This window comes from Cucurbita pepo, chromosome 4 (assembly GCF_057944985.1).
Source record: "Cucurbita pepo subsp. pepo isolate OVF chromosome 4, ASM5794498v1, whole genome shotgun sequence".
In the NCBI taxonomy this organism is placed as follows: Eukaryota; Viridiplantae; Streptophyta; class Magnoliopsida; order Cucurbitales; family Cucurbitaceae; genus Cucurbita; species Cucurbita pepo.
The window spans coordinates 12559929-12573409 of NC_141801.1; the positions used below are offsets into that span (position 1 = coordinate 12559929).

At 37.1% G+C, this 13481-nt stretch overlaps 3 protein-coding genes across 8 annotated transcripts; 2 read left to right on the plus strand and 1 right to left on the minus strand.

The window, feature by feature from the left end:
- The first annotated feature begins 606 nt into the window (after positions 1 to 606).
- LOC111793424 (uncharacterized) lies at positions 607 to 4568 on the plus strand. The gene is made up of 10 exons (XM_023675287.2): positions 607 to 1020; positions 1203 to 1478; positions 1627 to 1861; positions 2056 to 2225; positions 2315 to 2457; positions 2612 to 2789; positions 2900 to 3479; positions 3602 to 3714; positions 3845 to 4088; positions 4199 to 4568. Exons 2-10 carry the CDS (start codon positions 1288 to 1290, stop codon positions 4427 to 4429), a joined length of 2085 nt encoding a protein of 694 aa, XP_023531055.2. The 5' UTR covers positions 607 to 1020; positions 1203 to 1287; the 3' UTR covers positions 4430 to 4568.
- A 200-nt stretch (positions 4569 to 4768) lies between these two features.
- On the minus strand, positions 4769 to 5873 carry LOC111793427 (VQ motif-containing protein). 2 transcript variants are annotated; one of them, XM_087123316.1, is made up of 2 exons: positions 5710 to 5865; positions 4769 to 5598 (listed from the first exon to the last, which is right to left on the minus strand). In XM_087123316.1, exons 1-2 carry the CDS (start codon positions 5776 to 5778, stop codon positions 5053 to 5055), a joined length of 615 nt encoding a protein of 204 aa, XP_086979442.1. In that variant the 5' UTR covers positions 5779 to 5865; the 3' UTR covers positions 4769 to 5052. The 2 variants fall into 2 exon arrangements, with proteins under 2 accessions (XP_086979442.1, XP_023531062.2); XM_023675294.2 differs by having other exon boundaries at positions 4769 to 5873.
- Positions 5874 to 8040: 2167 nt separating this feature from the next.
- Positions 8041 to 13426, plus strand: LOC111793428 (uncharacterized). 5 transcript variants are annotated; one of them, XM_087123606.1, is made up of 14 exons: positions 8041 to 8382; positions 9279 to 9353; positions 9472 to 9579; positions 9666 to 9698; positions 9782 to 9871; positions 10158 to 10292; positions 10377 to 10520; positions 10601 to 11017; positions 11095 to 11229; positions 11326 to 11541; positions 11621 to 11905; positions 11984 to 12121; positions 12688 to 12996; positions 13103 to 13426. In XM_087123606.1, exons 1-14 carry the CDS (start codon positions 8218 to 8220, stop codon positions 13313 to 13315), a joined length of 2463 nt encoding a protein of 820 aa, XP_086979732.1. In that variant the 5' UTR covers positions 8041 to 8217; the 3' UTR covers positions 13316 to 13426. The 5 variants fall into 5 exon arrangements, with proteins under 5 accessions (XP_086979732.1, XP_023531063.2, XP_023531066.2 ...); XM_023675295.2 differs by having other exon boundaries at positions 8045 to 8382; positions 10601 to 11023; XM_023675298.2 differs by having other exon boundaries at positions 8049 to 8382; positions 10601 to 11023; positions 11633 to 11905.
- Positions 13427 to 13481: the final 55 nt, after the last annotated feature.

Sequence of the window (13481 nt, forward strand, 5' to 3'; positions counted from 1 at the left end):
CGGGTCTGCGGGCCAGTCTGTCCAATTTATTTTTATTGTAGTATTATTCGATTTTCATAATGTCCTATACACATCTCTAGTTGTGACAAAAAAAAAAACCACAGGATAATCTTGGCGATATTGGATCAAATTTATTCTTGGAAGATGAAATGTGGGCTTGAAACCCCAAATGGGCTATTTAGAGCGACAATGTGGCCGGCCCAATATAAAATGGGCCTGTACAAAAGCAGCTCAATTAGGCCCATGTAACTATTGAGGCCCAATATATGGGCTTCACCGACCTAACTTTAGAGCTGGGCCTTATAGAATTGCAATCTTTTTATCCAGGCCCAGAAATAGATCCTATACTAACTATTTTGTAAAGCAATTAATAATTTTGTTGCATTATTATAAATAATTTAGATATGATATAAATATACAAAAATAAATCACTAATAAATGAGAAATCAAATTAGCATTAAGAACAATAAAAAGTCTAAGTGATTAGATAGGCCCCAAATGATTTACCGCATCGTGTCATCAACCAGCATTGAACTGATAATGCCATATGAGGATGACTCATCGACCCATCTGATTGAAATTTAATTCTTTTATTTTCTTGATCTTAATATCTATTGCAAGAATCAAGGCCCAAACCCATCGCAGAATATTTGACGTTCCTTGCAACTGGGGAGACTGATCGAACCGACTCTTCGCTGCTCTGCTGTCACCACGCGTCTTTCTTCAAAATCCCGCGAATCGGCGCTTTGGGTCTGTAGAGAAATGGCGCGCGGGATTCGTGATGCGAGGTTTTGCACCGTCGGATAGCATAGGGATTACGAGAGGGTTCCGAAGATATTTCGATCCTTGTAGCTGCAATTTGTTCGGTACGGTTGTCAACTTTAGATAGAATGTGGGTTTTGGGTTTTTGACGGAGTTTATCGCGGTGGGTTCTCGTCGAGCTCCTTAATTTCATACTCTGCTCCTTGGATTTGCTCTTTCGGTGCTTAATCAATTGAAGGGTAGCGCTACAGTGTTCAGGTAAGGTTGCACAAACAGTAAAATTACTCTGTTTGATTATTACCTTTTTGCTACGAACAGAGCAGTTGTTTGTATTCTTAAATTGGATGCAATTGATTGAAATACAGCATGAAGTTACTAGTTCTGTGCGAGGGTAGGAGTGTTTTGTTTGTTTAAATGACATTATCAATTGAATTCATCAGGTCTTGGCCGTCTATTAGATATCTGCTGGGGACGTTTTGGTATGGGGATCTTTCAGCTCGCTATATTGCAAGAAATTTGAATAAGATGGCTGTGGTCAGCAAAACCAGAAGTACGCTCGAGGGGCTTGTTAGAGATAGTTCATTGAAATGGTTGTTAGGAAATCGAAGCTTCTTTGATGAAGAACTTGAAGAAATTGAACGATCTCCTTCTGCTCAGAGGAATTGGATAAGTGAGCTCTCTCCAATTGCCAATGTGGTTGTTCGGAGATGTTCTAAGTAAGTTTTTGCTATCCTTGTAGGTTTTAGTGGTACTTGATATTTCTTTACAACTGTTACTTGGACATCATTTATATTAAACTAGTAAATTAGTGTTCAAGGATTTAAATGAATTGCCTCTCAATCCATTGCAATGTGAAATATGCAGAATCCTTGGTGTTTCTGCTAGCGAACTTCAAGAAAGTTTTAATGTGGAGGCAATTGATTCAATCAAGGGTTCTTCGAATTATGCGAGAAACTTTCTAGAGTATTGCAGTTTCAGGGCACTTGCGGTATCTACACATAATACAGGCTATTTGGCTGATAAAAGATTTCGACGCTTGACATTCGACATGATGATAGCTTGGGAAGCCCCAGCAAGTCCTAGCCTGCCTGAACTTAATGTAAGATTTTGCTTTTATCGGGTTTGCACGTCTGAATTGGAAAATGAATATACTAGATCATTAAGATTCTTATTCTGATCCCATTTAGTAGTTCACTCGGACTGTTCTTAGACGATGCATATGAAGATTCCATGCTGAATTTTTATTTGATATTAATATTTTCAATATTCATCTACAACTGACCCTTGTTACAGATTGCTGAAGATGCATCAGTTGGGGTGGAGGCTTTCTCAAGAATTGCTCCAGCAGTTCCCATAATTTCAAATGTGATCATTAGCGAAAATATTTTCGAGGTGCTTACTACATCAGCTGGTGGTAGACTTCAGTTCTCGGTCTACGACAAGTACCTGAGCTCATTAGAAAAGTAGGCCCCTTCCAATTTTTTGTGTTTATGCATCGAAGTTGCTATTTTGTTAGTTCTTTAAGTCTAATATCACATGGTCATCTTGATAGGGTTATTAGAAAAATGAAAAGCCTATCAGAGTCGAACCTTCTTCTGTCTGAAAGATCATTAAGAGAAGAAAGGATTTTAGAAGTGGATGGAACAGTCACCACACAACCAGTTCTTGAACATGTAGGAATTTCTACGTGGCCGGGTGAGTCATGGAATGATTTGATTAACTTCGTTCTTCGATATCGTTGGTGCAAATGAATGGATATGTTAGGAGCAGGCAGTATATATCAGATAATATTTTGAAGATCTTGCTGTTAAATTTCTGTTTTCACCTCTTTATTTTGTCATCTGCGCAGGTAGGTTGGTTCTGACAGATCATGCACTTTACTTCGAAGCTCTTCGTGTTGTGTCGTTTGACAAGGCAAAAAAATATGACTTATCTGATGATCTGAAACAGGTTGTCAAACCTGAATTGACTGGACCATGGGGTACTCGGCTCTTTGATAAGGCAGTTCTGTATAAATCCATTTCCTTGTAAGTTCCTTTCTTCTTGGCAAGCCTGGGCTTGATTGGGCTAATGGTGCAAACAACTTATTATTATTGATTTTCACCTCTTTTTTTGTTGGTAAATGTGACTTTTGTAGATCAGAACCAGTTGTGTTCGAGTTTCCCGAACTCAAAGGCCATACTCGTCGAGATTTTTGGCTGGCAATCATCCGTGAGGTCTTATATGTTCATAGATTTATCAATAAGTTCCAGATCAAGGGAATTCAAAGGAGTGAAGCTCTCACAAAAGCTGTACTTGGAATTCTACGTTTACAAGCCATTCAAGATATATGTTCTACACCGTCTCTTGGGTGCGAATCGCTTCTCATGTTTAATCTTTGCGATCAACTTCCAGGTGGGGACTTAATATTGGAAGCCCTTGCTAATATGTCAGACATGAAGGAGATTGACCGAACAAACAAATCTAGTCATGAAAAGGGAATGTACTCGATTTCATCATTCGATTTCGTTTCTCACTTGGGATTCGGAATGGGAACAGCTTTAACTGATTCCAATGAAAATGAGCTTGTTGTGGGTGAGATTGCTGTTGGAAAAATGACTCCATTGGAAAGGGCAGTCAAGGAATCAAAAAACTGTTATGAAAAGGTGGTGATGGCTCGAGAGACGGTCGATGGAGCAAAAGTAGATGGCATCGATACTAATTTAGCAGTGATGAAGGTATTGATTGATCTTGCCTATTAGAAGATTACTTTTAATGCAACTCGATTCCGAATCTTAAATGTTCAGATCTTTCATATAATCTGTATCAGGATGTACTGTTTTAAATTATTGCATTGCAGGAATTAATGTTGCCGGTGAGTGAAGTTGGGAAGTGCCTTCTTTCTTTGGCACTATGGGAAGATCCTATGAAGTCTTTGGCGTTCTGTGTGGTCTCCAGTTACATTATCTACAGGTAAATGTTTTGCATTATGGGAAGCTCCCATGAAATCTGTTTGAACTCCAGTTCGGTTATTCTGATTTAGAATTTGATTTACGATACAGCGATTAAGACGAACTTCTTTGTCATGTCACTCTTTTCACAGGGACTGGCTGTCGTACGCAGCTGCTCTGCTACTCGTGTTCTTGGCAGTTTTCATGATGCTAAGTCGACTTTTCAACCAAGGTAACCCAGTCAATGAAGTTAAGGTCATAGCACCTCCAGCAATGAATGCAATGGAGCAGCTTTTGGCGGTTCAGAATGCGATTTCGCAAGCTGAAGAGTTCATCCAAGACGGGAATATCGTTCTCCTCAAGCTGCGTGGCTTGCTGCTCGCCATTTTCCCAAAGGTTGGTTCGAAACCAGTTAGTTCATTATCTGCTGCTGATGGATTACTACACAAACCAATTCTTTGAATTCCATGATTGAATCCATCGTATTTTGTTGAAATGATCATCAGGCCACAATGAAGTTCGCAAGTTCTCTTCTAGTGATAGCCGTAACTCTGGCCTTCCTTCCCACAAAATACATAGTTTTAATGGTGTTCTTGGAGGCCTTTACCAGATACTCACCCCCAAGAAAAGCAAGCACAGAGAGATTGACAAGAAGAGTTGGGGAATGGTGGTTCAGCATTCCAGCAGCTCCTGTTGCTCTTGTCAGGGAAAAGAAGGAAGACAAGAAGAGGAAATGAAATGAACCTTTTTTTTTTTTCCTTTGTAAATTATATGTATATGTATTTTATGGAATTTTTTTTTCTTAAAAAAAAAAAAAAAAGACTTTAAAATAGCCTAAATAATGGGAATAAAACTTGGAAAGAGACTTTTTAAAAAGAACACAAAAGAGTTCTTCATTAGTGAAGAAACAATTACATCAGATCAAAAACTTGAAACGAAACGAAAAAAAGATAAAAACTGGAGAAATTATTCCAATGTCGCCTCTCCAGCATTCATGTATGATCTTCCATCCTTATTGCCGAACTGCATCTACCAAAGCATAATCCACTTCTAAATCCTTCGATAAATCACATCTTACCAGAGAAAATGGAAGAAGAGGACTATTCTAACCGACGTAGAAATAAAGCCACACCCAATTTGGCTTTGAACCCATCAAAGTTCGGTTGGTTGGGTTGGATTTTGGAAATACCGCTCCAATGTTGTTCTATGGAATTGAGGAAATAAATCGAAATTAGTTCCCTAATCTAGAGGATTATATTCGGGAATTAAGAGGAACGATAATCTTTTTTTATTTGCATCAAAATCAAATGGAATCAAATAATCCCTCCCCAAACTCAACTATCAACACAAACAAAAAGCCCTAATATTCGCCATATTCGCAGAAATCGTTATTTCCGTTCAGTGTAGAATTAGTGGACGCAAGCGATTGGATGTTAGGAGCGCCAAAGAGCAAGGAATCGTCGTAGTTAAAAAACGGCTGATTAGAGCACAAAAACTCCGTCGAATTCGGCCTGTAAACCGGAATGTTCGTTAGGTAAGAATTAGCAAGTTGTGGAGGAGGTGGCGGTGGCTCGAAGATCGGCGGAGCAAAACACGAATTAACCTGACCTTCCACCACGCCGCCGCTGCAGCAATTCTCCTCTGTCACAACGGACGACGATTCATTATCATCACTCACAACGGCTTTAGATCCCTTATTATTCTCGTCGCCAGATTTCGTCGCCTTAGGAGAAGCTTCTTCATCGGATCGAGACATTCCAGTGAGCTTTTGCACCAACGCCATAAAATCTCGAGGATGCGTGTGGATAATTTTGGGAGAATGCGTGTATATAATCACCGGATGACGCTGCGGCGGCGGCTTGACAGAACCTGCGACAGCAACAGCGGCGGCGACGCCATTGACAAGCTGCGAAGAAGTGGAAGACGAAGTCGAAGAAGGCGAAGTAGAATTAGACGACGAAGATTTCCTAATGAAATGAGAATCCTTATTGATCTTCAATGGAGGCGGACACAAAACCTTGGCATTGTTGTTGGTATTGGCGGTGCTCTGATCCCTCTTCCCATTAAGCGGTTGTTGAGGGCTCATAATTTTAGACTTCAATCTCGGATTTCTCAAATCCTCACCTCAATTCGATTTTCTTTTCATTTCATTTCACTTTTCATCAACAGAAAATGCACCTGAAACAACTCGCCAGATTTTGCTTATATACGCAACGGAAACTTATCCGCTGCATCCAGGACCATCATAAACAACAATCTCATTTTGCCACGTAAGATATCGGTTACGTTTTTCGAGATGATGTGGCCATGTTCTGAACTGTAATCCCCCAATTTGTCAGGAGTAAATGACACGTGTTCCTCAAAACGAGGTAGTAGGTGGATTTTAGCGAGTTAGTTATAAATTAATTTTGCTGAAAATTAACTTTTCTTTTTATTTTTTTAATAGTAAAATTTAATTATTTTTTAATCAAATTTAGCTCAAATTTTAATTGGGTGTTAACCATAGGGCCCAGGGAATGATAAAAATTTGGACTTTTTCTTTATAAAAAGTTAAGAAATGATAGGGAGTAGGAGTGTACATTCAACCCAACAACCCGACAATCCGGACCAACTCAACCCGAACTACAAGGGTTGGGTTGGGTTGAGTTGGATTAGTATTTCGAGTAGGGTTGGGTTCATTTTTCTGAACCCGAAATGAATCGGTTTCGGGTTCGTGTGTAAAACCCTCGGGTTGACCCAAGCCAAATTCAAATATATAAAATATATTAAGATATTTTATTTACAATAGGTTTGCCAGAGTGGAGTAATGGCAAATACATGTTTTTTTTTTAATTTTATATTATATATATTTTTTATTTTTTATTTTTATATTATATATATATTTTTAAATATATATATATATATATATATATATATATATATATATGCAAATACATGTTTTTTTTTTCTTTTATATATATATATTTTTAAAAAATACCTTTCTTAACCATTATATGTTCATAAATTATATATATATAAGATTAGATATATAATTTTAAAAATACCTTATTAATGGCAAATACATGTTTTTTTTTTAATTTTATATTATATTATATATATATATATATATATATATATATATATATGCAAATACATGTTTTTTTTTCTTTTATATATATTTAAAAAAAAATACCTTTCTAACAATTATACGTCATAAACTTATATTTATATATATAAGGATTAAACTTATGAAAGTAATTGTAAATTTTAGTTTAAATATATTTAAAGAAATCTTACTTACTAGTTTAATGTTTATAAGACAATTAATTTTAAATTTTAGTTTAAATATATTTAAAGAAAACCCAATAATTTTATACATAATTTGTAATATATTTATTTTTTATTTGTTGCAAGGTTATTATATTTCTAAATTCTAGTTTAAATATATTTAAAGATAAACCAGTAATTTTAATGTATTTATTTTCTATTGTTATTACAGTATCACAATTTATATATATATTATTAGATATATATATATATTATTTTTCTAATAGTTTATTTATGTTTATCAAATCACGTATAAGTAAACATATTTTAACTAAAATATATTTATATGTTTTTTTTTATTTTTATATACAATATCTTTAAACTTATCATTTTTAATGATATATCCTTATATTTTTTCTATTTTAACTCATTTTCAAGAAATGTTCGGTCTTCTTTAATTTTATGACATGTTGAACTATGTGAATATGTCACAATTTTCACTCGAACTATGTTAATATGTTACAATTTTCGCTCGTGTTTTTTATTGATTATTTTCTTAATAATTATGGATTGATTTGTGTTTGTTAGTAAATTTTTAATATAGTCTATATAAGATTGTATCGAAATAATTATAAATTGTGGATAAATAAAACTTAAAAAAAAAAAAATTAACCCAACCCGAACCCAACCAAAAAATGGAGGGTTGGGTCGGGTTGGGTCGGGTTGTGAAAAGTTTTGGATTGAGTTGGGTTACCAATTCCACAAACCTTAACTTTTGGGTTGGGTAAAAAAAAATAGCTCAACCCAACCCCGACCATGTACACCCTTAATAGGGAGAGTGTAACCATCCTCTTTTTTTTAATCAATAGCATGCCATGCACGTCGTTAATACTATTCACTATTGTACTTTAATGATTTAAAGAGAAAAATGATACCCATTTCATGTTTCACTCAATGAATTTGATAGCAAATTCAATCAAAAAAAATAATTGCATGAAGAAATGTATTCCCAAATCACTCTGTTTTTTCTCTTTCATCTGTCAAATCGGAGATGTTCATTTCCATTATGTGTGGACTGTGTAATGTGACCCACTTCCCCTTTTCTCCTTTTAATGTTCTATCTTCTTTCTTTTACCTGAATATCTCACTATCTTACATTTATGCCCCTTTGCGTTCCTATTTCCTCTGTCTTTCCGAAATTATGGGTCGCAAATTTATGTTGTTCTGTGAAGAGAGTGATTTAGTTGGGTGTTGAGGCAGTGAAGTGAAGGGGAGGAAGATGAACCCTTTTAGGCTCAACGTTGAAGAGAGTGTTGAGCTTTTGCGCCATGCTGCTTTCGATAAGGCTGTTCTTTTCTGTTTGGTTCCTCTGTTTTTTGTAGGTTGGGTTTTTTCTTTCTCTAATTGGATTCCGCTGGCTATTGCGGTGTGGGCGACTTTACAGGTAATTCTTCCACTTCTTTACCCATAATTATTCCGACCCAAGAACGTTTTTCTTTTGATCATCATGATTTAATGCGATTTCTTGTGAGTAACGAAGTGAATGGTCGCCTCTCTTCAGGTTTTGCATAGTGGAATTGTTATGACTTGCGAATTCCATTTGTGTAATTTGTATAACTTAGTTTAGCAAAACGAAAAAGACTAGAATCCAGCTATTTCTTCTTTACCTTCATAGCTTGAATTCTGTACTTAGTATTCTGTACTTAGTATTGTATAGATATTGTTCTCTCTAAGCTAAACGCGTCTCCTAGAGAAGTGGCCACACTTTAAGAAATGTTTCGTTCCCTCTTCAACCAACCAAGGTGGGATCTTACAATCTACCAAGGTTTTAAAACGCCTCTACTATGGAGAGGTTTCCACACCGTTATAAGACATGTTCCGTTTCCTCTTCCTCTTCAATCGATGTGAGATTTCATAATCCACCCACCTTGAAAGCCAGCGTCCTCACTAGCACATTTCTCAATGTCTGATACCATTTGTAATGGTCCAAGCCCACCGCTAGTAGATATTACCCTTTTTAGGCTTTCCCTCAACGTTTTAAAACGTGTGTACTGAGGAAAGGTTTCCACACCCTTATAAAGTAAATTGTTTCTTCCTATTTTATCAGCAGGAGATAACAAAAGAGGATAAGAGGTGTTCTTGTTTCATATTCAATATTTTTTCATTCCAACTTCAGTTGTTATTGGATTGCTTTCCCGAACTATGAATTTGCAGCAAAGCAATTGGTTTATAATTTTAAGTTTCTTCTCCATTCTTTCATCTGCTGTATGTTCATTGGGTGTAGCCAATTGGGATTCTACAACGCGACAACATATGAAATCTTGACCTTTTTTTTTGCAGTATGGGAGTTTCCAACGTCAGCTACTAGTAGAAGAATTGAACAAAAAATGGAAGCAAATTGTATTGGACACCTCTGTAATGTTCTTCAATTCAATAGGAGCACATTGATAACATCCAAAAAATAGAAAAGATTTCAAAACCCCTGATGGATTTCACCGTTTGAACTGTAATCTTATTGTCTTATCTCTTACAGCCCACTACACCACTGGAGCATTGTGAATGGTTGAATAAGCTGTTGACCCAAATTTGGCCTAATCACATCAACCAAAAACTTTCATTGAAGTTCTCTACTATTGTTGAGGTGAAGCTTTCATCCTTGCTTTCACATGGAAGTGTCTGCATAATCTCTCTACTGATATCAACTTTTGAAATTTTTTATTGCTGCAGAAACGATTAAAGCACCGGAGGTCAAGACTTATTGTGAGTTCTTATTATATTCTATAATGCTTTTTATAGAGTTGAATAGCTTCATCAACGTCCATATTGAGGAATGATCCTTGCAGGAAAGAGTAGAACTATTGGAGTTTTCTCTAGGTTCATGTCCCCCTGGCTTGGGTCTTCGTGGGACACAATGGTCAACATCTGGTAATCAGGTTTGCCTTCTTGTTTAACCTTCCCTCTACAATATTATGAGCAGACCATTTTAAAACCTTGAGGGGAAGCCTGCTAGCGGTGGCCTTAGGCTGTTACAAATATATTATCGCTTTTGTTCGGACATTTTGATGTTTGGCCACTTTCTTGTTCACATGTATAAATGGAAGCACATGTTGTCTTAACATTAGAGTTAGTTTTGTTGTCCTGCAAGTTTTCTGCTATCAGTTGACGACCAATACCCGGATACCAAGGTATTTATTGTGCTCTCTGTGTATGCCATTGCAGAGAATCATGCGTTTGGGTTTTGATTGGGACACAAATGAAATGAGTATCATGTTACTTGCCAAATTGGGCATGCCATTTACTGGAACTTGCCGGATTGTTATCAACAGCATTCACTTAAAGGGTGATGTATGTGAAGTACTTTCCTAACCCTTCTTTCCTTACGCATAGAGACTATTTATGAGATTTTATCAAACCATAACGACATCGTTCTTGACACAGCTTCTCTTGAGACCAATCTTGGATGGGAGAGCGATTCTGTATTCATTTGTTTATACTCCAGAAGTAAGAATAGGAGTTGCTTTTGGAAGTGGTGGAAGCCAGTCGTTGCCTGCAACAGAGCTACCTGGTGTATCTTCCTGGCTGGTAAAATATCTCATTCCCTTCGAGAAAGGAAAGAACTTTTCAAATGAATACAAGAGGGTTCATACCACATTCTTTTGCAGGTTAAACTTCTAACGGACTTTATAGTAAGAACAATGGTCGAACCTCGACGCCGCTGTTTCCCCTTGCCAGCAGTCGACCTCGGTAAAAAGGCTGTGAGTGGTACAATATATGTGACAGTCATCTCAGCCACTAAGCTTTCCAGGAACAGCTTGAGAGGAAACTCTTCCAGAAAGTCACTGAGTACCTATATGAACAGTCCACCAGAAGAAACCTTAACTGATAAGGAAGACTTACAGACATTTGTGGAGGTAGAAATTGATGAGCTAAGTAGGAGAACTACAGTAAGATCAGGCTCCAGCCCTGTATGGAATTCAACATTCAATATGATCTTACATGAAGATACAGGAACTCTTCGGTTCAATCTTTATGAGTCTAACCCAAGCCATGTGAAGTATGACTATCTAGCCAGTTGTGAAGTAAAGGTGCTCTCTTGACTATCTATGTTGAACTAACTTAGCTTCAGCTGATTGATTTTCTTTTACATCTTGAACAGATGAAGTACGCTGCTGATGATTCCACAACATTTTGGGCTATAGGATCTGACTCTGAAGTAATAGCAAAGCACTCTGAGTTTTGTGGAAAAGAGGTTCAAATGGTTGTCCCATTTGAAGGCATCGATTGTGGGGAGGTATGATGTTCGTTACTATCTTCCTATTTTCGTAATATCATAATCCCCAAGCTTAGCTCAATTGGTTAAGACATACGCCCGTGACCTGTTTTGCAGTTAACTCTGAGGCTTATAGTTAAAGAGTGGCAATTTTCTGATGGTTCACATAGCTCGCATAATTTCCTTACATCTCAACAATCGGTTAATGGGTCCTCGAACTTTCGTACAAGAACTGGAAGGAAGATTGGCATTACCATTGTAGAAGGAAAAGATCTTAGTTTGAAGGATAAATCAGGGAAATGTGAGACATATGTAAAACTGGAATATGGGAAGGTAAATCTTTAATCTCTTCTTCTATTAAAGTTTAAGAACAGGAACAAAAAACAAAGAACATGAGAAGTATACTCAGCAGACTTCCTTTCAGGCTCTCCGGAAAACAAGAACTGCTATGTCTTTGAATCCTAATTGGAATCAAAAGTTTGAGTTTGATGAGATTGGAGGTGGTGAATACCTGAAGATCAAATGCTTTGGTGTGGATATATTCGGAGATGAAAATATGGGTACTGCACGAGTAAATCTGGAAGGAGTTCATGAAGGAATAGCCAGGGATGTATGGATCCCCCTAGAAAAAGTAAATTCTGGAGAACTAAGGCTTCTGATAGAGGCAGTCAAGTTGGATGACTATGAAGGATCGAGGGTATGGTTCATAATGTTTTTCTGGCTTCATGTGGAAAATATGAACTGGGTTTGCATAACAATTGTTTTCTGCTTTCAGGGTTCAAACACCATCTCCAGTAATGGTTGGATTGAACTTGGTATCATAGAAGCTAAAGACTTGGTTGCTGCTGATATTGGAGGAACAAGCGATCCTTATGTGAGAGTGCAATATGGAATCTTGAAGAAACGAACTAAGGTTTGAGAAACTAAATAACATTATTTACGTCTTGTCTTTTATGTATTAGGAATCACGAACCTCCACAATTGTATGATATTGTCCACTTTGAGCATAAGCTCTCGTGGCTTTTTCGGAAGGTCTCGTATCAATGGAGATGTATTCCTTTCTTATAAACTCATGATCAACCCCTTCCCAACAATCTTCAACAACCCTCCCCTCGAACAAAGTACACCATAGAGCTTATCCTGAATTTTATGGAGCCCTCGAACAGCCTCCCCTTAATCAAGGCTCGACTCCTTTTCTCTGGAGCTCTCGAACAAAGTACACCATTTGTTCGATACTTGAGTCACTTTTGACTACACCATTTGTTCTATTGACATGGCTAAGTTAAGGGCATGACTCTAATACCATGTTAGGAATCACGAACTTCCATAATGGTATGATATTGTCCACTTTGAGCATAAGTTCTCGTGCTTTCTTTTGATTTTTTCAAACGGCCTCATATCAATGGAGATATATTTCTTCCTTAATGTAGCCGGATCTCTTGTGTTGCTATCAGTTTTTGTTGATGGGATGTGTTGCAGGTTATTTTCAAAACTTTAAATCCTCATTGGAATCAGACCTTAGAGTTCCCTGATGATGGAAGTCCTTTGCTGTTGCATGTGAAAGACCACAACGCTTTACTACCCACATCGAGCATTGGCGACTGTGTTGTTGAGTATGAAAGATTGCCTCCAAACCAAATGGCTGACAAATGGATACCTCTTCAAGGGGTGAAAAGGGGGGAGATCCATATCCAAATCACAAGAAAAGTCCCTGATCTAGAGAAAGACAAAAGATGCAGTTTAGATTCCGAATCATCTTTTACCAAGGCACATCAAGTTTCAAGTCAGGTGATGAATCATCCCTTCTTCCATCATTACTTCCACGCGGTCTTAAAGACCGAACCCGGTTTAGATTTTAGTTATGAATGTGACTTTCATTTCCCGTGTTCTTTAGATGAAGCAAACAATCAGCAAGTTTCAGACTTTGATCGAGGATGTTAATCTCGACGAGGTTTCGGCGTGCTTGAGCGAACTAGAGAGCCTGGAGGAAGTGCAAGAGGAATACATACAACAGCTTGAAACAGAACAAAGGCTTCTGATAAATAAGATGAAGGAGCTTGGCCAGGAAATTCTTAATTCTTATTCACTTAGTAGGAGATGTTCTTGAGTGTTCTTCAGATACGTACATACATAGCTCTGTAAGATTCATGAGATTTTAAAGTTAATGCCTTTCCATCACACTGAGCTTATTGTAACTTATAAAATGTACAGTTCTTTCCTTTTGGTGTTTATCTTAATTAAAGACATAATAAGACATATTTATCTTAATTTAA

Excerpts from the sequence above, each read along its gene's own strand:
- LOC111793424 (XM_023675287.2), top strand. The coding sequence starts at position 1,288 with ATGGCTGTGGTCAGCAAAACCAGAAGTACGCTCGAGGGGCTTGTTAGA. Across the intron at positions 1,862-2,055 it reads CTAGCCTGCCTGAACTTAAT|ATTGCTGAAGATGCATCAGT; the intron begins GTAAGATTTTGC and ends CCCTTGTTACAG. Across the intron at positions 2,226-2,314 it reads TACCTGAGCTCATTAGAAAA|GGTTATTAGAAAAATGAAAA; the intron begins GTAGGCCCCTTC and ends TCATCTTGATAG.
- LOC111793427 (XM_023675294.2), bottom strand. The coding sequence starts at position 5,778 with ATGAGCCCTCAACAACCGCTTAATGGGAAGAGGGATCAGAGCACCGCC.
- LOC111793428 (XM_023675295.2), top strand. The coding sequence starts at position 8,218 with ATGAACCCTTTTAGGCTCAACGTTGAAGAGAGTGTTGAGCTTTTGCGC. Across the intron at positions 9,580-9,665 it reads AGTTCTCTACTATTGTTGAG|AAACGATTAAAGCACCGGAG; the intron begins GTGAAGCTTTCA and ends TTATTGCTGCAG. Across the intron at positions 10,293-10,376 it reads TAAAGGGTGATGTATGTGAA|CTTCTCTTGAGACCAATCTT; the intron begins GTACTTTCCTAA and ends TTCTTGACACAG.